The sequence below is a fragment of the Monomorium pharaonis genome, chromosome 1, assembly GCF_013373865.1.
Source record: "Monomorium pharaonis isolate MP-MQ-018 chromosome 1, ASM1337386v2, whole genome shotgun sequence".
NCBI lineage: Eukaryota > Metazoa > Arthropoda > Insecta > Hymenoptera > Formicidae > Monomorium > Monomorium pharaonis.
The window spans coordinates 26,103,779-26,127,344 of NC_050467.1; the positions used below are offsets into that span (position 1 = coordinate 26,103,779).

Here is a 23,566-nt window from a genome sequence, read left to right on the forward strand (position 1 = left end):
CTGTTATCGGTATGAGGGGGTGGCTTGTTTGAGACGAAGAAGAAAGGACAGAAGTACCTCTTGACAATACGTTGAACACGAGAGCGATTGAAGGATTCCCGAGGCGGAGGAAGTTGCATTTATGAATGCGTGTACAAGGCGTCTCAACATTATTCGATGTACATTTTACAATTACTATAATGGTCTGCAATAGATTCTTTGATCATTTTGAAGTCAATTTTTTTCATCGTGAAGACGTCGAGAAAAGTCATCCTTTTTGCATATATCTTTGCAAAGAAGTCGGAATAACAATTTTGTTAAATTTTGCTTAACATTATGTGAAGAAACGAATATGAAATTTTTTTTTTGTCCATCCAAATTCATTGAACAGAAAAGTTCTTTTTTTTCAATTATTGATAACTTGAACATTACTTTGACAATTTTCATTATTAAGAGATTCTGTTTTAAGACACCCTATATATAAATGGAATGCCGACGAAGGGCAGAGGGATCCTGCAAGAGCAAAGTTATAGAAGCGCCTGGAGGCGTATTGCGCGAGAATAGACGAAGGGATGGCGATGTGGAGAGAGAGAGGGAGGAGGAAGGGAAGAAGAAGAGAGAGGGGAGAGAGAGAATTACCGCCATCTCTTCCTTCCTCTCTCATGTGATATATACGAGAGAATCCATGTCCTCGACCATTGCATTGCCTGCGACATCGTGAAACGATATCCTCGAATGATAATCGGTTCTTGGCGTTGATAATCTTCGCTCAGACGGCTGAATCTATTGCATAAATTAAAAATTATCACATAAAATACAGAAACAAATAACTATACAGAATTTTTCATCTATTTTTTGTTAGTTTATTTAATTTGTATGCTGTTACGTTTTATTTTATTTATTTTTACTTGTCTGCATTTTTGGTTGCAAATATTTTTTGATTTAATTTTTTAATTAGTCTCCGATTTATCTTGTATCTTCCGATATTGGTTAACATTAGAGATAAATAGTAGTAAATTTAGTATTTAGTTACACCTTTAGTCAAGTCATTTTGGGTTTATGCATATTGCACGTTTCAAAACGCGCATCCTTTCCATTTCGACGGTAAACCTAAATTAACTTAATGGAATTGACTCGCTTCTGGCGTCGTATCGTATTTCGACGATACGTCGAGCAGTAACAACTGCTTGCGTCTTGCGTCACTGATCGCCACAGATGTTCTCGATTTCTAGTTTCGTCGTTTGCGGATTGTTGATCTTGGCTGCAGTTTGCGAATTCGGCGTTTCGGACGCGAGTTTGTGTCGCGATCGTTCAGCGATCCGTTTATCTATCCTCGAGTAACGCGTAGACGCACGCGGTATCGCGAGCGATAACGAATAGCGAGCTATCTAATGGTGCCATCAAAAGAGGCACCGACAAAGTCGCGGGAACTCGACAAGTTGCATTGTGCATAGGTGCTTGCAACAAAATGCAACTTTTTTCTGCAATAATAATAACTTTGGCCTTGCGTTTACGTATCGACAACATATTTACGCTTTGCCGCTTTTCCATCCTCGAATTATATTACCCTTTCGCGAACAGAAGAAAAGATAGGAGATAGAATCGCCTATCCGCCATTTGGTTTCTCTCTCTCTCTCTCTCTCTCTCTCTCTCTCTCTCTCTCTCTCTCTCTCTCTCTCTCTCTCCTCTCTCTCTCTCTCTCCTCTCTCTCTCTCTCTCTCTCTCTCTCTCTCTCTCTCTCTCTCTCTCTCTCTCTCTCTCTCTCTCTCTCTCTCTCTCTCTCTCTCGATGATCCATCTTTTCATCTTATTGCATCGGAAAGCAATAAAGGTTAGTTTGAAAGTTATGCAGTCGATAGAGGATATCATATCATGGTATTAAATTCTTGCTTGTGTACTATATATAATAAATTTTCATTCGTATATTTATATGTATCTGCTAACTATATATATAAAATTCTGTACTTTCGAAAACGTATGATAGCTTGGTAACTGCCAAATTAGCATAATTAAAATTTTATTTTGATTTCTGTTATATATCTGTAAATAAAACACAAAAGACATATCACTGAATGATTCGTAAGCCGCGTATAATGCGGATTTTTACGTTTAAAATTTTTTAAAATTAAACGCGCGGTATTTAAATTAGACGACCCTAAAAATTTTTCTAAACACCGGTAAATGACTCCGATATCCCGTAACGCGTCCACCTCGCATCAGCTTATCCGAGGTAAGCCGACGGAGATGTAGCTTGCTCTCGGGGACGCGGCTTTGCGCTTTAAGTGCCGTAGGCAAGGCCTTGCCCTCTTTAAGGCAATTAATGACTCAATCGGGATCAGACTGATTGAGCCTTTATAAGGGCCCGCTGGGATAAGCGCGCACAGCGCGTGGCTGGACTTCGCGATGCGTAGAATGCACTTGCCTGGCCGCATTTATTAACGCGGCGGCGACGGTAATGGTGGTGGTGGTGCACGAACCCAATTAAGGACGACGGAGAGTGTGGCTGAGGAAGAGCCGGGGATTCCTCGTTGTCATTGCGTGCTTTGCCGCGCTCACTTTTAACAGACTAGGCAGAACGATACCGAAACGCAAGCGCGGAGCGAGAGCGCGCGATTTTCCTCGCGATCGCATCAAAAGTCACGAACCGCGTCCGGCGAAACGGTTGCCTTTGGTGCCAACCTTCTTCCCGTCCTTCGTCCCGAATTATCACGCCAAGAATAGCGGGGCATACAATAGCGAGACGCGCTAACCTGTACCGCGTACGCGAAATTTCAACTTTGTTATTTTCACGCTGATGCATTATCGTTAGACTTGCACCGGGCGAAACCAGCACGAATATCCGGCTCAGATGGCTGTTTTGTGCATAATGATGTGTACAACATAATGGTAAGCAACGCGGTCACTTTTTGATATTAATTCAATTACAGACTTATCAATTGCACAAGTTCGTTGAAGGCGGTGATCTCTCTGACATAGTTGCCGCACGTAAGAACGTGCGAGGAGCACTGAAATCAGGGTTCGGAGCCGATTTAATTTCAGCAAGTTCGTATTTCGATGCCACGGTAAATTCCGTGTCCGTTCGCAACAATGAAATCTGAATATCTGGCGTAAAGCTCGTCTTCCCATATCTACGTGGCAATCGCACCTGTATGGAAATTGAACTCGATTGCGTTCCTTGCCTCGAAGCTTGTCTTTTAGCGGCGATCGATCGATAATGTAACTGTGTCATGCGTCTTACGACAATTTTCGAAGTCACGTTTCGGTGACTAGGCGCGTTCGCGACATATCATCACGGGACGACGGATTAATACGGTAATAGAATGATTCACCTCCTCTCGTTTGCGTGTGTCGCTCTGGCATCGGCGCATCTTTTCTCGATAGTTTAGGCAATTTCACGTGTCGCCTGTGCGTTGACTGACTCTCTAGCTCGTGCGCGAAGACGTGGTTTCCCCGCGCTCGCATTTGTTCGCTTGCTCGCTCGTCAGAAGCAAGTGACGTTAATGTGCAATAAATTAGCAGCCTCCCACGCACATGGCGCGAAGTCCGAGCATTCGCGTCGTCCGACTCGTCGCGTTTTACGGCGTGGTGCTCTCAACTATGGAAAAAGTCGTGGGGATGCCGTGTGCCCTTTCTCTCTCTCTCTCTCTCTCTCTCTATTCCTATCCCTATCTCTTTCCTTCTACACGGTCGGTTTTCGTTTTATTATTCCTTCGTGCCAGAGATACACATCCGGCTCTCTCTTGCTGTTAAATTGCAAGTTGCATTTCTAATACGGATTTATTTTCGGATCGATTTGGCATCAACAACGTTTTACAAAATTTTACCAAAGCATCCGGCGAGAATTTTTGATTAAATTAAATTTTTTTACATATACTAGTAAAATTCTAATAAATAATTTGTGCAAAGTTAATTGAGATCCATTTATTCGGGTAAAAATTATTTATCTAAGACTGCATTAAAATATGATCATTTGCGTTACGTAAGTCATTATACGTCAAATTATTCGCTACTTTATTCTTTGCAACTAGTTTCAAGGAAAAAAAATGTAAGTATTTGCAAGCAAAATTCATGTTGATTAGGAAAAAAAGAATAAAAAATACAATTAAGAAATCTGCAATGTTTAAATTTTGATAATCTTTAGCTGGTACAGTCAAAACATCCTTGAAAAGCAACTTTTAAAAAGCATCACTATACTTAATTCGGTGATATTCTCATTTAAATTGACAATCGTTCTTTAACGCTCTTTCAACGGCTACGTCGTTGGACGTAGAGTTCGAAGCCGCGCGTTAATCCTAATCCCTCGCGATGTTGTCAGGTGATAATTATTTTATCAATAATAGAGCGACAGGTACGCGCAATTATCGCTCGTCCGTACGCGCGGTAATCATACCGCGCGGAAACACATAAATTTATTCGCGAATCAATCTCGGCGGTTGATTGGGTACGTCTAAATCGACCGAGGATAGCCGAATAAACACCGGAGGAGGTAGTTTATCGGCGTAAAGCCGACGGGCCCGCCTACCATAAACCGGTATAAGCCTTCCAGCCCCGTGGACAACGATGGACCGTGACACCACGGATTTATCGCGCCGTCATTTCCGTGTAAACAGACGCTAACGCGCCGGTAATAAGAGAGACGAGCGCGGCACGCGGTGCCTTTCGTTTTGCATTTCCTTTGTCGCGCGCGCGCGGTTCTACTTTACGACGATAAATTACTCGTGCCGTTTTAATCGTGCGATATGTCGCGTGCGCGCCGAACGATCCCGCACCGCGAAATCGTGTCGTTCCGTTCGAATGACGAGCCGCTTGAGTGGATTTAAAGCCGTGACTATCCGCGACACGCGTTTGTTCATTCTATGACTACTGTTGACCGATCGAATCGCTGTACTCAATCTCTGATGTCTCTCTCTCTCTCTCTCTACTACGATAGCGAGAAACGAGAATCAAGTGTACGATACATCAAAGTATCGAATTGATAATGTGCAGTTTTATATCACGTTTGCCCACAGACTAACAACTAGACTAACGAGAAGTCGAGATCGAGCGATGATAATAATATGTTTGCAATGATGAAATTTAATACTGCAATTACATGGCGGATCTTCGTTTCTCCGTGGATTGTAGAGATTATCCCAATCGTTGACCGCGCCACATAACCTGCCATTTATTTCAATAAGAGCGTAGGGGGTTACATGCGAAACATTCTGTTAGGTGTTTGGCGCAACGATTGTTGATTCTCGTACATTTATGTTAACATGGATTTTTAACTTACGTTTGCGTGCACACACACACAAGTGTATTCGCGAAAACTGGTCGTAGAAGTGTCCAGACTAGAAACGAAGGCGAAAACGAAGGTTGAAACGAGGTTGACACGAAAGGGGACAAACGATCCACGAGGTCCTTTTTCGCTCGTATGACTGAACCGGTTCAGCTCAAGATCGTGTAACATCTTTAAACCCGGTAATCCCACGGCAATTTAGCCCGAACAGATGTGTCACCGTCATTTTGTCCGCACGCGTAGATCACTGCCTCGACAATCGTGCTCTCGCTTTCTTATTACGAGGATACACGGTAAATGAAACCGATATTGTTACAAACTATTTATTACAAATCAATTACTTTATCGTTAGCGCGTCTCGTATTTAGAATTATACCGGTATTTGCTATTATCCCGTAAACCGAATTTTAAAAAATGTGTCATCGCGGCCAAGTTAAAAGGCGCCGTCCGGCGATTTCGCGGAGCACAAGCGGTAACGCAATTTTCGATGTACGTTGCGAAAATCTCATTAGTAGCAAAAATTCAATCTAACACGCTCGCCAAACACTACTTGCGTCGTGTATATTTACTACAGTTAAAATATCGCGTCTACCAATTTTCGCGGAGCAAAGCAAGCGATAATGCGATTTTCAATGTGCGCCAGTAAAACCTTGTTACTAGCAGCAGAAATTTAATCTAATATTTTCATTAAACTACTTATATATACGGTATATATCTGTGCTCGATATTGTTTTGTATGCCGACCGTAATTATAACGTGCTCTCTCCGAATTTTATGATGCGACGTAAGCGACAAAACGAATTTCGATGCGTGTCGCAAAAATTTTGATTAAAGTCGAGAGTTATTTGAGGTAAAAATATTTGCCGCGTGTATTTCACTATCATTTCGGGGACTTGAAAATATAGAGCCTGTGTGACCTTTCGTCAAAGTACATTGATATCGATAAATTTTAACATAAGTGCGGTAGTAATTAAATAACCATTACCTATGTTGTAGTTTAAATATGGTAAATATAATGGATGGTTATTTAACACATTTATCATTCGTACATATATTCATCAATCACGAAGACACGATCGCGAGAAATTCCACGGCAAAGGTTAAAATCACGGGATCACGGACCGTCTTTTTTATCGTTTAGTATTAATTTTGCGGCCTGTCTTTTAGACTTTCATTAAAAGAGGGCTCGCACCGCGCTAATTGATACCTAATCGCCGTGGGTCAAGGAGCAATCGGGGTAGCAAAACAGTAGCGAACGAACTGTAAAATTTGCTATCTTTTTCCCGTTTCTCGGTGCATCTTGCTTGTATCGAGGAACATTTGCCTTATCGAGTTGCGCATAAATCACGAAAGGCGTCTGCTTATATCTCACGGCATATGCGATCGAATATAAATTTCATTTTTCTCTTTCGTGTTGTCGTCACGTCGACAACTCGCGTTTCGTTATTGTTTGCAACAATATTGAGACAATAACTATAAAATATAGCCATTCGAGAGTATAATGTTGAACGCATTCGCGTTTCTTTATAGTTCCGCAATTCTAAAATCGATGTGACGAGCGAATACAACGCGAGATTTGCTCGTATTAAAATTACGAAAATAATTAAATGTGCACTTTATAAACGGCCAAAAGAAGAATATTGTTCGATGCAATGAAGATGCTTCGATCATTTCTAAAGCCGCGTGTAAGCGCACACACTTACGTTCTACGTAAGTGAAGAAATAAGAATTCCTCCTTTCCGTCTCTCCTTAGAGGACAGTTTCACCTGCCTCTATAGATTTCTACATAATATGTGACGAAACATCCAACGTCGAGCATCAAGTATTTTGCATTACTGAACAATACCGTGAATATTCATAACGTTAGCCATCTTGTAGTTGAATATTTTTTACAATTTTTTTTTACGAATTGAATATTCCGATGAGTATTCCAATTTTATTAATTGAGAAATCGCCGATAATATTTGTTACAAAATCATGTAATCAAACTTCCTCCAAAGAACAATCTATTAATCTCTTGTACAATCGTCGGCATTTAAAGAATAATTTTTTCTCTGAATGTAGTGTTTGTAAATATCCCACGCGATTCGGAGTCGTTTCTTCCTGTTCGATGGTGCAACTCTATAGCCTGCTGCTGTTCGCGCGCGATTTCATCACAGAGAGGCGCACGCCGCTCACTTTTCCAGCAACGGCCAGTCGGAGTTCGAAGCGAGCCTCGTGTCGCGATTATTGCTCTTTTATGGCGCTGCGGCGAAACGATGGTGCGACGCGGTTCTCTTCAGTCGACCGAACGACCGCTTTTCGTCCTTTCCCACGACACGTTTGTCCATCAATCCGGTCAGTATCTGCGAGAAACTCACAATTGCGAGGCTCGCACTATAACTTCAGAGATTATATTGGCCATAGCGGTCAGGCCAAGGTGCCAACAAAATATGCCGGAGGAAGAATCGTCCGCTCCTCATCTATCTCCGTGTAGGAGGAGGAAGAGGAGGAAGGAGGAGCGAGAGTAGTCTGGATTGCCGGGTCCAGGTGAATTATCCAGGGTCCGGGCGGAAAAAGGGACGAATATCGCCGATAAAACGCCGTCATGAGCAGCGATAAATTGCTGGCGTGGCGGCACGATTACTGCTGCGCCAGCGACGGAAAGTCCTTGCGAGAGTATAAGGTGGTGGCTCAACGGTCGTCGTTGCTGCTTCTGCTTCTGCTGCGGCTGCGGCTGCTGCTGCTACGGCGGCGGCGTCGGCGGCGAAGCTGAGTCAGCTGTTATCACGAACCTAGACCAGCGAGTGAATTTCTGCGTGTAATTAAGAGCAAAAGGGGCCACACGTTATCCGCGATCTGAAAGATTTTATTTATTGTACTTGCTCACGGGATGGCATCCAAAGTACTTGGCAGTTGGAAAAAGTACTCTAGTATTTGTTTCTAAGAAATGATGATAACGACGATCGTGTTTATTATTTAATTTTATTTCACTAAATCTTAATGCAAGGAATTAGACATTAGATTTAATAACGTTTTTTTTTATTGCAAAAAAATGTCCTTTCTTTGCTTTTTCAACTTCAATATTTCCTTTTTATATATATTTATCCATTATAATTTTGAAGATGACAATGTGTCAAAAGCTCCTTCGTCGAAAGATATATACGAATGAAAAGTTACGTGTAACTTTCTTCAACTTTTTTCAAGTTGAAGAACCTTTTTAACATAATTCAATTGCTTTTTTCTTTAAATGACTTCTTGATCCTACGCTATATCATAATCACATCGCGTATATATTTGACAAGAAGATATTCTTACGCTAAATGCCATTATTTGTATTTGAACGAATTTCTCTCTTCTCTCTCTCCCTCTCTCTCTCTCGTATGAGCGCGACAGTAACTACGCGATTTTAGATTCGGCAGAACCGTCCCTTCGATCAATACGAAAGGTTCGTTAATAGCGAATGAAAGCTACGTCGCGCCGTCCTTCGATAGTTAGGCCATCCCGGATTGTCGCGCCATGCGTATGCCATGATAAAGCTAAAGCTCGTGATAACATCCCTGAACGAGCTTGCTCGTGCCTTTCTCCATTATTATCCTTATGATATGCAGATTGCGCATTACACGCGGTGCATCACTTTGAAGCGCATAATGCACTGTGTATACGCGAGTGCCCGTCGGCAAAGCATCGCGCATTTCTCCCCGGGTCAATTTAACGTTTTATCTACAGCAATTAGCTCTACCATCCTTTCTCTCTAAAAAGATGACAAGGAAACCGTTAAAGAATGTTACGACACACGTGCAGATTATATCATAACTCGTGCTTTCTCTCTATATTGCAGAAAGACTATTACGTTCCAGAGGCGAACAAAACAACTGAAAATAACATCAAGTTTCTTACGATAAGACAAAAGAAATACTCTTTTACGTTACTGACGATTACAAGTTAAAAAAAACCGTGATGCGTAAGGTGAATGTGGCAAATAAACAAGCAGCGTTTAGTTAATCGTTTTCCCAGTCGTGAATTAATTTGAAGCCAAAGTCTGCTACAACTAACCGATCTCACTCTTCCGCTCGAAGCTCGATAATATAATTGATGGAGGTAGTGCGAGCGATTTGCACGCAAAATATCACCGCGCGAGACACTATTCCGGCGCCGAACAATCCGGCGGATCCGCGCGCATATCAATGGATTCGATCGTTGTTGTAGTAAATCTGCTCGTCGAACTCGCTCGCGACGTACACGCGGAAAACACGCCGCGCGCGCGCGACGTGGATAATGCCCCCGAGTCCGCGAGAGAGTTGAAAATATCCGGTCTGTGCACGTGCGTTTCATTCTTCCTCCCCGCTTTCGTCTCGTCTCTCTCCTCTCTTTCTCTAGTTAGTAGAAACTAACCCCGTGCGTACACACGCACGACGCGTACACCCTCGTGACGCTTTCGACATACTCCGGCTACGTGCGAACTTGCATACATGTGTGTACTCGCACGCTATATATAGACTTCGGGGGAGGGGTTTGGGGACTAGCATGACTCCCTGGCATTGATCGTACCGCCACCCCATGAGCAACCCCTAATAACACCCTCCTGCTGTCCCCCGTTTCCCCGGTTCCCGCGTCTACCTCTCTCTCACTCTCTTTCTCCCTTCCTCTGTCTCTTTCTCACTCCTCTCCCTCGGCGCCGCCGCCCCCTCGCTCCAAACTGCGCCCTTTCTGCTAACCCAATCTGAGACCCCTGCAGGCGGCGGCTCTCAACCGGCGGTTCCGTGCGACGCGCGACGTGCCGAGCTGAGCCACGCGGGCCAGCTGGCTGGTCAGCTGATTCCCAGCGGCGCGGCACGACGCGTCGCTCCGCTCCGCGCCGCGTCGGGACGCCCATTAGCCACGCGAACTAAACTAAAGCCATTAACTCCCGCGGCTTAATAACGGGCGAAGCCACCCACGGCGACCTGTTTGCAAATCCCGCGGACTCCGACGAGATATCGGCCACGCCGCGCCGATGCCGCGCTTCCGGCACGAGCACGTGGGGCGTCGTGCCGAAGTAATCGGACACGGTCTGACCCCTTACCTTAACCCTTTCGAGCACTCGGCAGTTAGCGCGGTCGATAAACATGCGTCAAAAGTGGAAGGTGTAGAGAAACATAATTCTGTTAGAAAAACACAATCTTATTTTTATTCTAAAGAAATTGAAAGTATTACGTATATAATTTTCAATAAATTAATTAGAGAATGTCTTTTCACAAAATCGAGAATTTCTCTCGAATGTTCGTAATTACATGTATATTTGCGAACTTGGGAAGAGAACTGGCTTAATGACTGTTTCACGTGCTATAATCTAAAATATTTTCGCGTTGGAGAAGTAAACAGATTCTCGAAAACTTGGAATGTCTAAACTTTCAGAAAGGGTCGTGGACTTGTCGACGTAACCGTGTTCGATGCCATAACCGAGTATCGATGAGGAACGAGTCGTCGCACAAGATAATCGTACGGCGATCGATATCCGTGCCAATGTTATTTTAGTAACTAACGATGAATTATGTCTGTCCTTTGCAATCGAAAGAAGTAACTCGTGTTACCTCAACGAATGCGTTAAGTTCATATAAGACTTACACGATATCATACAGTGTGTACACAAATTTTACAAGTTGCCAAATTATAGCTCAAAAAAAGTTTATTTTCTTTAATGAGCATGAAATTCTTAGGAAAGCTCAAGTTACTTTCATTAGGAAAGAGAAATTACGTAGAGTTGAATATTATTATATCCAACACGAACCGCGACAACTTTCAAAATCGATCAATGCTCTGATTAATGGCTCTATCTTATCTGTGTTGAGTGTTTACGGTAGCCTAGCAGTATTAGACGCGCACTGAATAAATTCATATTAAACTAGTCACCTCAAGTGCAAGGTTTTCTCTTATAGAACCTAAAAAGATAAAAAATTTCAGAACAGAGCGAAACTTGTAAACATTCAGTATAGTAAAATATAGTGATACACATCTGCTTTCTGTGTCAAAGATTCATGTTCAAATCCATCTAGAACATATTAGATTGTTTTAATTGATCGAGAGTACCTTTGCCAAGTCACGCATGCATTAAATGGAGATCACGGTCTTCAGTAATGACTTGAGAAAGAGAGAGAGAGAGAAAGAGAGAGGCTACAATAAAATATAAGGTTTTAAAATTAAAATTATGGTAAAATTCTCCGAAATACCATGCTATCTTACGACTACCACAATTTTAAAGATAAATTCTAAGGGGAAAAAACTCGTCTCTGTGATAGAGAATTAATCAATTCCTTTTGGTTGTTTTATTACAAGGTCTTACAAGCGTATACTTGCCGTTTTTGGAGGAACAGCCTTGAAAAATTCCAGGCCGCGTGCCTACTCGAGCGCGCGCGTGCGAGGCGCAAGTTTTTCACTCGGCGGATTAGTTCCGTATCGGCGGAATGATCTGTCACGGATTTGATAGACGAACGCAGGGATGCAGGAAAGGCGAGCAAAAATTCTCTGGCAGGCTCGCGCGTCACCCATACGCCGCGGTGCCGTGCAACGAATTAATTAGTTTGATCGTGCGGCACGTCTTGAATGAAAAGCCGGGCGTTACATGCGCGCACGCCGGGGTTATTGCACGACGGCACTCTACGACCGCTACGTGCCTCGCGTGAAATTACGTTATCGGACTAAATTAGCGCGATTCAATTTCGTCTTACGAAGTCGCGACCGATCTGTCAAGCGACGATACGCACTCGTTTCCGATTCGTGTCCGCTAATCCCGGAAACGATCGCGTCCCGTTACATCAGAGTTTACGTACGATTACTATTCGATGTGACCAATTGCGAGCGATACTAAATGAAGCAACGGTCTAGGATATTTTTTAAGAGAAAACAAGGTTTCTATTCCATTCTCAACTAAACTTTTTACGACTAGTTACTATTTTATCTAAAAGAATAATAATTTGGCGATTTGTTAAATACGTGTTTTAAAATAACTCGAATGATTAAGTTTATAAAAATTTTTAATTTTGATGTGTGATGTTCATCAATTAATTTCCTAACTTAATTTCTATCTTTTTCCTAAGTTTTAAGAATTAGAAAAAGATTATGGCCCACATACTTAATGTACTTTTATCAATGTAAATTTATTTCTAAGATTTTCTAATATATGTAACGTAAATGATATGTTTAAAAGTGAATTTATCGATAAAAATGAGTTGAGAATATAAGCCAAAGAGAGTAAATTAAACCTAAAGTAATCACAATCGATAGAAATGAACATTAGTGTTTTATTTAATAATGCTTTTTTTTTTAATATTCAGTTTATTATTCGTAATACGCCGTGTCGGGCGATCGTTCTTGATCGAGCGATACAACAAACGGGACGAAAGATTTGTCCACGCGTCCCGTCACTCCCCAATAAACCGTACACGACTAGTGGGTTACCCCTGCAACCCTTGAGATCTTGACTCACCCCTTGGTAAATCTGCCCCGCACACATACACACGCGTATATGCGCGTGCGACAGTGACGTGTCGCGCCGAGGTCCCATGGCGTCGATTCTCTAGAGAAAGTCCAACTTCTTTCCCGACACGATCGATCTTAGGATGAGATGTATTTTCTCGCACGTGAAAAAAAGAAAATCATGTCGAACTTCTTGTCGCGTCTCGACCCGATCTGTCAGCCATTCACAATTATTCATTCCATTAGTTGATATATTTGTCAGCTTCATTCAATTTGTTATCGACCATTTCTCAATTTATTCAATTGCGCTGCTTTTATTTTCGTACGTGAATAAAGTGTATTCGCATATCTGTTTGTCTATATATATTTATCCATCATGTAGATCACAAAGTTGGACACTTATCTACCTGTATGCAGTTTTCAAAGCTTTTTCGCGACATAGATTTCGAAGAATCTTTGCTCGAGTGATTTATCGATTATCTTATCGATCGCGTCGAAGTAAAGATTCAAAGGAACCGTCTTATCTCTTGTTCATTCGCCGAAAGCCAACTTTTCTTTTTTCTTTTCTTTCTAATACTGAAATCTTGATTTATCGAAACCCATTTAAGTGCGTTTGTATTAAGGGTAAAATTAGCTTAGTGGAAAAAATGATCGTTCCTTCTCGTATTATTATTCACGTTACACCGGATGTCATGGTGATATCACGAGTCCGATGGAAAATCACAGAAATTCCACAATGGAATCCATAGAATCTGAATAAGACAATACTGTATACCTTTTTTGCGACGTCAGTTAAGGAATAAGTCCGTCTCTCAATCTCTAAAACACATATACGTTAGCAGTCCGCGTAATTATCATTCTCGCATTATCGCAACGTCTTATGTCTACTCTGTTTATCTTTGTCTCTCGCTGCAACTATGCGCGTTATAATTAGCATACCGATTTTATCAAGGTTACCAATATGCGAAGAAATCTACGTGGCACGTGCATCATGAAGGTCGATATCACGAGTTCGGGGGAAAGTCCGACTTCATTCGACTTGCACAAAGCAACAGTTAGATCTCTCGAGCTCTCGATGATTTTACGTCCGACAAAATTCGATGTTTACAACTTTTTTTCCGAAAAGATTATCGATTCGATCTTTAGTCTCTCTTCTCTTTGTTGTAGGCTAGAATGCGACGCGTCATCATGCGAAATACCGCGAGTGAACGCGTAGTATGCTAAATGCAATATCGATCGTGAGTCGAACGCAGTAGTCCCGAAATTCGTTACCGGAAATGCGGCATGCTCGGACTCTGTGCCACTGGAATATTCTGCGTACTCTTGTTATTAATCACCACACCGCGCCCGCTTCTTAATGATCGCTCGTCCGGCCTCGGGGCGCGAATATGCGCGCGGTACGCTCCAGCCCGGGCATTCCGAGCACTAAATATTATCAACGCGACGTTAATTACCCGCCGGTTAACCAACCGCTACTCCATGGGCGACCGGCAGCCGAGGGCTTGATCCTCGATGATTTGGAAGCCGTCAATTAAGGCATCCAACAACATCCTCTCTATCTTTCTGCGTCAAAAACTATCATCCATATTCTCAACTCACTTTTATCGATAAATTTATTTTCGCGATTCTACAGTACACAAGGCAAACTGTTATATATGCTTAAAGGCGCATTGATCTATAAAAGTGAGTTGAGAATACGAACTTGTATGTACGAATGAAAAAGAAAGCCGCCGAATGAATGTTTTAGATGCTTTTAATTTTAAGCTTTAATCTCATACAGACAAAGAGATAAATCGTCCAATTAAATAAATTATCAATAAATTTCAATAATAAAGCGATAAATATAACAACACTTGTGTAAGAGTAAGTAAAATATAGACTAAATTAGCGTTTATGTTCGTCATAGTAAAATTATTGCAATCAGTTTGACGTTGTACCAGCTAATTCGTGAAAATTGGATACACTGTGTAATATGTTTGATTATGTTATAATTAATTCGTGACATTAAATTATTGGTGTCTGGATGATCGCCGACAATTGGACTGACAGTATAAATACGATGACCTTCGCGTCAGTATTGATTTTGATTTGTAGCAACATTTTGTCAAACAGCTGAGTGACCACATACTCTTGTCATTACATACATAATTATAGCGTACTTACATGCATATATAAGAGGAATATTTTAGTAACGTCTACAAATTATTCAGTTATTGGAACATTTATCTTATGTTTGAAAAATATTTACTAGCAGTTCCACTAAAATAAATTTTCAACTTTTGGAATATTTGAATATCGGAATACGGCCATTTAACATTCTACAACTTTGAAAAATTAATTTTGATAATATTGCGCAAACAAAGAAAGAAAAAAAGGAATCCAATTTTTTCGAAGAAACCAGTGTTGCGCCGGCTCCTTCGGGTACTCTGTGCCGTTGAAATCTCCGCTTCCGTAACGCGGCGCAGCGTGGTGAAAGTCGTAAACTACATTTCGCGAATTTGTGTCGTGTCCGAGCGCGCGTTTTGCGGCGTACATGCCTGCACCCGGAAAGGGTCAATCGGTAGTGTAGTCGCACCCCTCGGGGCGCCTTACGAAAATTCGCGCAATGTGGCGACGCGACGCGATGCGACTCGATGGGGATGATGGAAAGATGGGAGGGCGGGAGAAAGCGTGTCGCATGCATGAAACATTCGCGACGCACACACGCGAAAGTAACGCGCTATACACAGCACACCTAACATGAGCGATCGGTCTGATCTGACAGATCGTTGCCTGTCCCCAGGAGGCATACTCCAGCCTTTGGCTTCAGCCAACCGGACTACAGGCTCCACGAGTTGAACAAGAGGTTATCGCAGCGTACGGAGGTGAGTACACTTTTAAATTCATTTCACTTTTCTCTACATTTTTATATATTATACACAAAGAGAAAAGTTTCTTTGGATTTAATAAATTTTTTTTACGTCAAACAAATTTGATCATTGATATACGCCAATGAAACTGATGTTTGAACTAACAAATACAATTGTTTGGACTTTTAAACAAAGTAATTGTTTCTTTTAAATAAAATATTTTTTGAAAGAATTTAGTTTTTTCTTTGATTCAAATTCTAGTGTTATTCAACGATAAAACACTATTTGAGCACATATTTTTCTTGCAAGGAGACAGAAGCTCGTGACCGAATAGGTGATTACTACTACATGCAGAAAAAATATTCGTTATCGAAGTAGGCCCAAAGAGCTCACCACGATGTCATAAGTTGATGCGTTTTTTGTCATCGTGGGTGGTCTGCTTATATAGCCTTTGGAGTGTAAATTGCATTACGAGAAAGGTGTCACGTGCATCGTCGCCTAGTGGCGGTCCGCGAGCTACATCGCGGCTGCTGCGACCATATAAGATTGAATCTTATTTGAATCAAATAATGTTTTTATTTAAATTAAATATTTAAATTAAATTGTTTCAAATAATAGTAATTATTCCGCCAAACAATATGATTTAATGTAACGAAACAATCAAATTTTTATTCAATAAAACAATATTTTGTAAGAAATAAATTTTTTCCAGTGAAACAAATATAATTCAAACAAATACATATATTAAATTCAAAGAAACAGTTCTCTCTGTGTACATGTGTTATTGCGAATGTGTAATCGGAAACAGATTTATCAGATTTTCTCTCAAAGTTGGACTTGTAATTACGGAGAATTTTTTTTAGGAGAATAAAAATTTAAGGGGAAAATGTTAAGGAAAGAATATAAGGATATTTATATCTATATAGTATTTTTTAAGAAATTGTATTGATTTACATTTTAAATATTTATAATCTGACAGTATTGCTAGAGAGTCCCTTTTACCCTTCGTCGGTCTTTCAGCCGCTCATACGATTCATCTGCCGCGTCACGCACGCACGAATGTGTTCGTATGTTCAACGCGATCGATTCGATAAATTATTCACGAAACAAGCAGGTCTTAAAATCAGTCCCAAAAATGAAGTAAAAGGTTGCTTTAACAAGATTAGATATATCAAAAAATTAACTTAATATCGTTTAAATAAAATTTATAATTATAAAATTTATCATTCCTACAATTAAATTAAAAATCTTGTCAGTTTGCAACGTAATCTAAAATTATTGATACTTAATAGATTACAATTATTACGCGATATTTTTGTCAATTTTCCTATTATCGCGCAAACAAAGGGAATGTTTTTTTTTTTTGAAAACCTGGAAAATAAATATTCCTTTGAACGATAAAAAAATATATTCGTAGTACTGAAATGGTCAGCGCGACGAAATTTACGGTATGCTTAATCGAACACGCTATTTATCGCAATTCGAGATGTGTCGTTATTTTGATAAAGGTTATTGCACGCCGTTTTGTTTAATCGCGTTTACTAAATCGTTCGCAATTTTCATTCCCTTCTGGCGTTTGTGTTGCGATTTGTGTTGCGAATAAGCTTACATGACTTTAAAATCAACTTTTTTGTCATGTTTACGCGAGAAACGTAGCGGAAAAGATTCTAAGTTTTACATTCGTATATTTTAATGGAATTATTTACAAAGCATGTATAATTCGCGAAGAGATTAATAAATGAAAACAATAGAATTAAGTGCTATGTGTCTATCTTTAATCAGCTTTCACAATTATTTTGCTTTTAACAGAGCCATGACGAACTATTTGCTCGGGAAATACTTTTGTCCGAAAAACGTAGTATACAGGAAATCTTTTTCTCCAAAGCCCCATGCGACTTTTTGTTACATTATAAAATTATCTGGCCCATATTTCGCCAGCAGATAAACTCGAGCTCTTTTGAGAGATCCGCGATAATGGCGATAAGATATGATCCAGGGAACGCATTGTTGTTCGCGCACATGTCGTTCTATTCGTCGGGTCGATTTTCAGCCGTTGAAGATTAATAGAGGCTACATGCAAAAGAAAACTGTTTCCATTATTACATATATAGTGTCGCAAACTTATCCTCGATTTTTTATGAATGTTGAGAATAAATTACAGTTGCATTATATATATATTTATTGAATATATAATAATATTTTTATTGAATGATAGAGTAATTGAAAGGGATTACATGATAACAACTATTTAATTAAGGTTAGCAAAAAAAGAGAAGAGAATAATACAAGAATAAAGCTACACAGAATATTCCTTTTTTTATACATATTTGTAAGTGTAGGACGGATGTGCACGTCGAAGAATATTCCCCGCCAATGATATGCAATTTATAACAGGCTTCAGTGGCCATATTGGTATATTGATATTCTTTTTTGAAGGTTTGATACTTCGCGGAGTAGTGGTCAATATGTCATTAGGATTGAATAATGTGAAAGAAAAAAAAAAGAAAGTGCCCGGGGTTAATGCGTTCTAATGAGCCTTCGCTTCTAGCACCGTGTTCATTAATCTTCAAGTCGCGGATGGACAACCGGTCTTCTTCACTGGGAGGTCTCGATAAACGGCCCCGAATAAATTCTTCGGTTTCTGTCGTTAGCGTCGCATAAGAGAAGCGGCAAAGTGGTGGGCTGTCAGCGTCTCTCGAGATTGTACGCGTGCCAACACGAAAAACTTTACCGCATGTTTAGCTCTTGTACGACGAGTTTTCGGAGCAAATTCTCGTAACGGACGCTTGATGGAGGTTTCTTTTTGAACGGAGGCTTTTTAAGTTTTTACTTTTTGACTTTTTCGATTTGTAGTTTCATTACAAATATTATTATTGCGCCAAACCAGCTAAAGCAACTGTCCGAGTAAAGTACTTATCGAGCTGCCATTTTTTGACATCTTTTAATGACATCCGTCAGTTTCAAAATTCTGATAAATTACACATCCTACGAGAGAAAGATACAGATTCTTTTTCTATACGTCTTTTGTGTTTAACAAATATATAACAAATATATAACGTAATTGTAACATAGGTTATCTAATCCACAAAATCCGCCGTGCATATAATATGTCATTCTTTATCTCTACCCTATTTAACACAACTGTCCAATTGCTTCAATCTATTCTCCTCTTTATTCTTATCTTTATCTTTCTTCCTCTTAGAAATATATAACGTATAATATTTTGATGGAGCAGAAGACGGAACGAATTGGTTCCAATGTCTTCGATTTTTTGAAAAATTTTTTCCATTGCTCTCTTTTGCGATTGTAAATGCGTAAGTCATTTCGTCCAGCTGTATTTGAAAACGTACCTACGAGAACTTGCAATTCGTAACGAAAGGAGACATTTTTTACCTGACCGCGTTCATACACCACAACAATCATCTCGGCGAGTGCAGTGCTATTCGGGAAATTTTGCTTTTCTCTCTTTGGTCATTCTCGTGCGCGGCGCACAGGGGACTGGGCGTGTGCGAATTATATTTCGCTGGCACAAGCATATATGAGGACGAGAGAGAGAAAGAGAGAGCGCATACATGTCAATTTGTACGCATGTATACATGCGGTCCGCATCGATCGTTACGATGGAAGAAAGAAAAGGGCAGAATCGAATAGGCATATTGCAATTGTTTTTACTTATGCATATTCAAGCTATATGTATATTCTGCGTACTCGACCCGAATTCTCTACTTAAATTGTCCATCTAAATAATTATCAGTTTTTCTTTCCTTCTTTCCCTTACAAAGAAAAAAAATCTTTTACTTTTTTTTGTTTGTTTTTACCAATTTTATTGGTCTTTCTTGAGCTAAAAACCGGTTTTATCCCAAATAGATGATGCGATCGGCGGTCGAAATTCAGCGATCCGCGTTTGCGTGCGTTCAACAAGCAGAACGAAAGTTCGGGTAGTGTGCGTTGATAGATCAAAGCAAAATAAATTTTTCATTAAAAAAACATTTACGTATACTATCAGAATATTAGCGCGCGCGTGAAAGTGGCGCCTCTCGGTGAAATTACGGTGTGTCGTATGGCAGTTAAAATGAGCGCAAAAGAGAGTTAACATGCCCGCTTGTAAGCCCGCGTTTATTTCGCCTTTTAATGCTACGGCGCATTTCGACAGGCCAATCGGACACTTTTGCACGCGCTGCTAGTTTTATTTTACGAATCGCGCCAGTGGCAATTTCAAATGAGAAGCATAAAAAGCATTTTTTCACCGCGGCGATGTAACCGAAGTACCATTACGTCGTGGTCATCGGCCAAAGATTGCAACCCCCCTTGTACAATCTCTTTGCTCGAACAAACCACTGGTGATCGTTTTTGCAGTAAACGTGTTGTTTAATTGTAAACCGGAGGCTGCGGTCAAACGCGTCTGTAGGGAAAAATACAGGGGAAATCGGTCAACGACGCAACGCGTTAACTCGAGAACCGCGCAAAAATTGTTCCCTCCCCAAAAAATACATTTCAAAGAAAACTTATTGATATGTAAAAAATACGTTGCAATTAAACGTAACGATAGCGAGTTATCGCAATGGAGAACAAAACATTTTTAATTTTTATCAAGCTCGCGTACCAAGATTAAAGGAAAAGAAAATAATATATGAATTTTTCTCGGAAATATTGCGAGTCGTTTGATCTAGCACGCGATCACAACGAGCGACTCCATAAACTGCAGTTGTACACGTGAGTCGCACGGTGCTCATGTGTTTTAATCTGTGCGTTTCACGACGACAGGTGTAGGTACGAGACGCTTTTAAACACGACCACGTAAAGTCGACAGGAGTAAACGAGGCGTGAAGCATCGCAAAGACAGCAGTCCAAATTTCAATGTTACAATTCTCTCGAACCGTGGCGGGATTGCTTTTCGTTATCACCCTTTGTTTTGTCTCGGTCCCACTTGGTTAACAATGTATGTAGAATATTTTCCAAAATTGGATAAAATTTAATTCTTTGATTGACTCTGTGTCGAGATTTTTTAAATAAAAATTTTATTTGGCCAGCTTTCTTTCGTTTTTTTTATATGCAAAATTAGATGTCTTTGTAGCTGTTTTAAATTAAATTTCTGTTCAAGAAAAGTTCACTTATTAAAATTTTAACACTTGTTTAATTTTAATTGAAAACTTGTTAGGAGCCCCACGTATTAAACTTATAAATGGTTGTGCGTTCATGTATATTAAGAGTTGATTCTGGTTTAGCCTCGATCATTGGGCAGCTATTCCATTTTTTGCATAGTAACATGATGCTACATTCTTAACTTAGTCACACAACGTATGTTTTTTTCATTTTACACTACTTTCTTGTAGATAACATACGTTGTTATCTATCTTTCTTTTTTCTCTTTGTAAGTTTTTCTTTGTATTTACTATTTGTCATGTATACTCATATATCATGTATAGTATCCTGAGAAGGTTTATTGCTTTTCATCCCTCTCTCTTTCTCTCTTTGGAATACGAAATAAATTCTACTTTAGTCTTTCTCTCTCTCTCTCTCTCTCTCTCTCTCTGCTCTCCAATTCTACCTCGTTCTCTCCCTACTCTTCGTGTTTTTCGTCCAGTCTGTCTATTCTCCTGTGCACGTGGACACACGCGTGCACACGCACACGTCCTCGCGCCCGTTCGCGAAGTTTAGCAAACGACATGGCGTGTCCCACGGTCATAAATCATCTTTCCTCGCGCTATCGTCGCATCTCATGCGTTGTCAGCATGCGTTTGCAAGGTTCACCGCCGTTTCTTCCGTTGCTTCCGTCAGCTCCGTGCTAACACCGCCACAGAGATATTCCTATATATAAAAGAATATCCGAAGTCTCGAACCGTCATTGGTCACTCTTCGATTTCTAACGATACTGAAGTAATAAAGAATCGATCGGTTCGCGCGTTTGATTAAAATCCAATCTAAAAGAGAGAAGAGATTGACGAGCATTGCAAATGCTATCGCGCAAAATATTGTACGTATACATAGACATAGTATAGCAAGGTACGCTGTTTGATTATGTCGAAGTTAAGTCAGTGATTAAATATATTTACCGTTTACCCTTGCTTCATCAAATGTATATTTAAGAGTGATTGATGGAGGGCAAGTAAAGAATAACACTGTTAAGAAGAAGGAAGTGAAAATGAAAAACGTAGATTATCTAAAACTATTGTACTTGGTAAAAAGTCTATTATAAATGTACATATAGGAAATCACAATGATCAGCAAATGAAAGAGGAGAAATTAATGGTGTTCCTACTGGAAAATGATAAAAAAAGGATCATATTCTACATACGAATGTAAGAAAATTTATATGGATGCAAAGACGTGTAACTTATATGGAGACAAATTATTGATCAGCTAACTTGTAATAAATCTTTGTTATAGCTATCCGATATACTCATAACTGCATGCATAATTAGCATCCTGCATAATTGGAATATACGTAGGCAAAATTTTCGCGTTAATATAAATGTAAAATGACATCCAATTCAAGAATCACTGATCGTTCGTCTTGAACTGCTTATAAAACGAATCGACGGTGATTCAACACTTGATTCTAATCCAACCACATAAACTTTACTGCTGAACTTTATATATATGCGCTGCGTATTAATAGTAACAACATTATAAATATAGTAGTGGTATTAATAATATGATGTTAATAATAATAATACTAAAATTATTGTAATTGTTTGCTCGCAACGCCTTATAATATATTTAGGTATTATTAACGATCGTCAATCAATAGATGGAACATATTAATTTCGATGAGCAAGGGATTGCTAATGATCATTGATAATATTATTCGCAGCATCTTTACATTATAGTCGACAGAAAGCGCGAGGAATAGGTGGGGGAGAGAGCGATGGCCGAAGAGCTGCCAAGTGTACCGTAACTACAAGGTTTGGCGTAGTTCTGCCTACGCCGAAAGTTACCTAGACGAAGGCGAGGAGAAAGAGAGAAAAGCGGGGGAAGAGAAAGAGAGATCGACCGATTTAGCCGAGAACGAGAAAGCCGGTTAAAACAAAACAAAGAAAAAGAGCTGGTTGGCACGGATATAGGAAGACGCAACTACTAGTCAGCAACGACCGCTTCGGTGTGTCGCGAATATGTGCCCAAGAATTCATATTCCTTCGTTCTTTTTGCGCGGTAAAGAAAAGGTCTCCGTTAATCTAATATAGAACGAGCAGAATCGCGATCGATTTAATAAATACTTGGTTGTACATATACGTAAGAACTTTCAACGAATTAAGTTTTCAATTAACGTTAAACAAGTATTAACATTTTAGTAAGTAAATTTTTCTTGAACGCAGAAATTTAATTTAAGACAGTTATATCAAGACAACTAATTTTGCATGTCCAAAAGAGCGAAAGAAAATTGGCCGAATCGTGATCGTGATGTAAATATTATAGTACTCGGACCAAGCAGAAATCGAAAGATCGAATAAAACTTGCGTTAGCAATTGGCTGTTTTTCTAAATAGCCTCTCTATGCTATCTTTTACTTATAATGTGAACAATGAAAAAGATTAAAGTTGTTGCTGGTGTTGGTTAAAGCTAGTGTTAAGCCATCGGCGCATCCGGGCTCAACTTACCCTCGCGAATTCTCGATATTCTCAATTTAAAGTATTGGTGAATCTCAGCTTGCGACTTTGCTTTAACGGAAATTTCATTTGAGACTTACTTGCCAGGAGGAAAGTTAAAGCCTGAGAGGTTCCGAGACACTTGGTGCAGAGAAAACTTCAAATTCATCAAACAGAATACTTCTGAAATATTTTAGGTTTCTCAAGACGCCTACAAGACAAATACTTTCGAATACGTACAAGACGTATTATTAATTGCTAAAAATAGTTCTTAATTGAGGGATTCAAGAATGTATCAAAACAAAAGACGAGCAATAAAGTAAATGTTCGAGAGACGATCGAGATATCTGCAAAGAGAAGCGAAGATATATAGAGATCGATGAAATTTGAATCAAAGTGGATGAGTCTATTCTTCCGGACAAATACGATAGCACATAGGAAG

General features: G+C 40.0%; 1 protein-coding gene across 7 annotated transcripts in view; it reads left to right on the forward strand.

The window, feature by feature from the left end:
- Nucleotides 1-23,566, forward strand: part of LOC105837396 (LIM domain-binding protein 2) — a 156,759-nt gene that overhangs the window by 98,499 nt on the left and 34,694 nt on the right. For 5 of the 7 annotated variants that reach the window (XR_004962234.1, XM_036283018.1, XM_036283013.1 and 2 more), the window contains one exon: nucleotides 15,455-15,554. Coding sequence is in view for 6 of the 7 variants with exons in the window: in XM_036283018.1 (XP_036138911.1) it covers nucleotides 15,455-15,554 (100 nt within the window). In the remaining variant the exon portion in view is untranslated. The remainder of the gene's footprint in view (nucleotides 1-15,454; nucleotides 15,555-23,566) is intronic. The other 2 variants (XM_036283022.1, XM_036283009.1) reach the window with 1 other exon arrangement.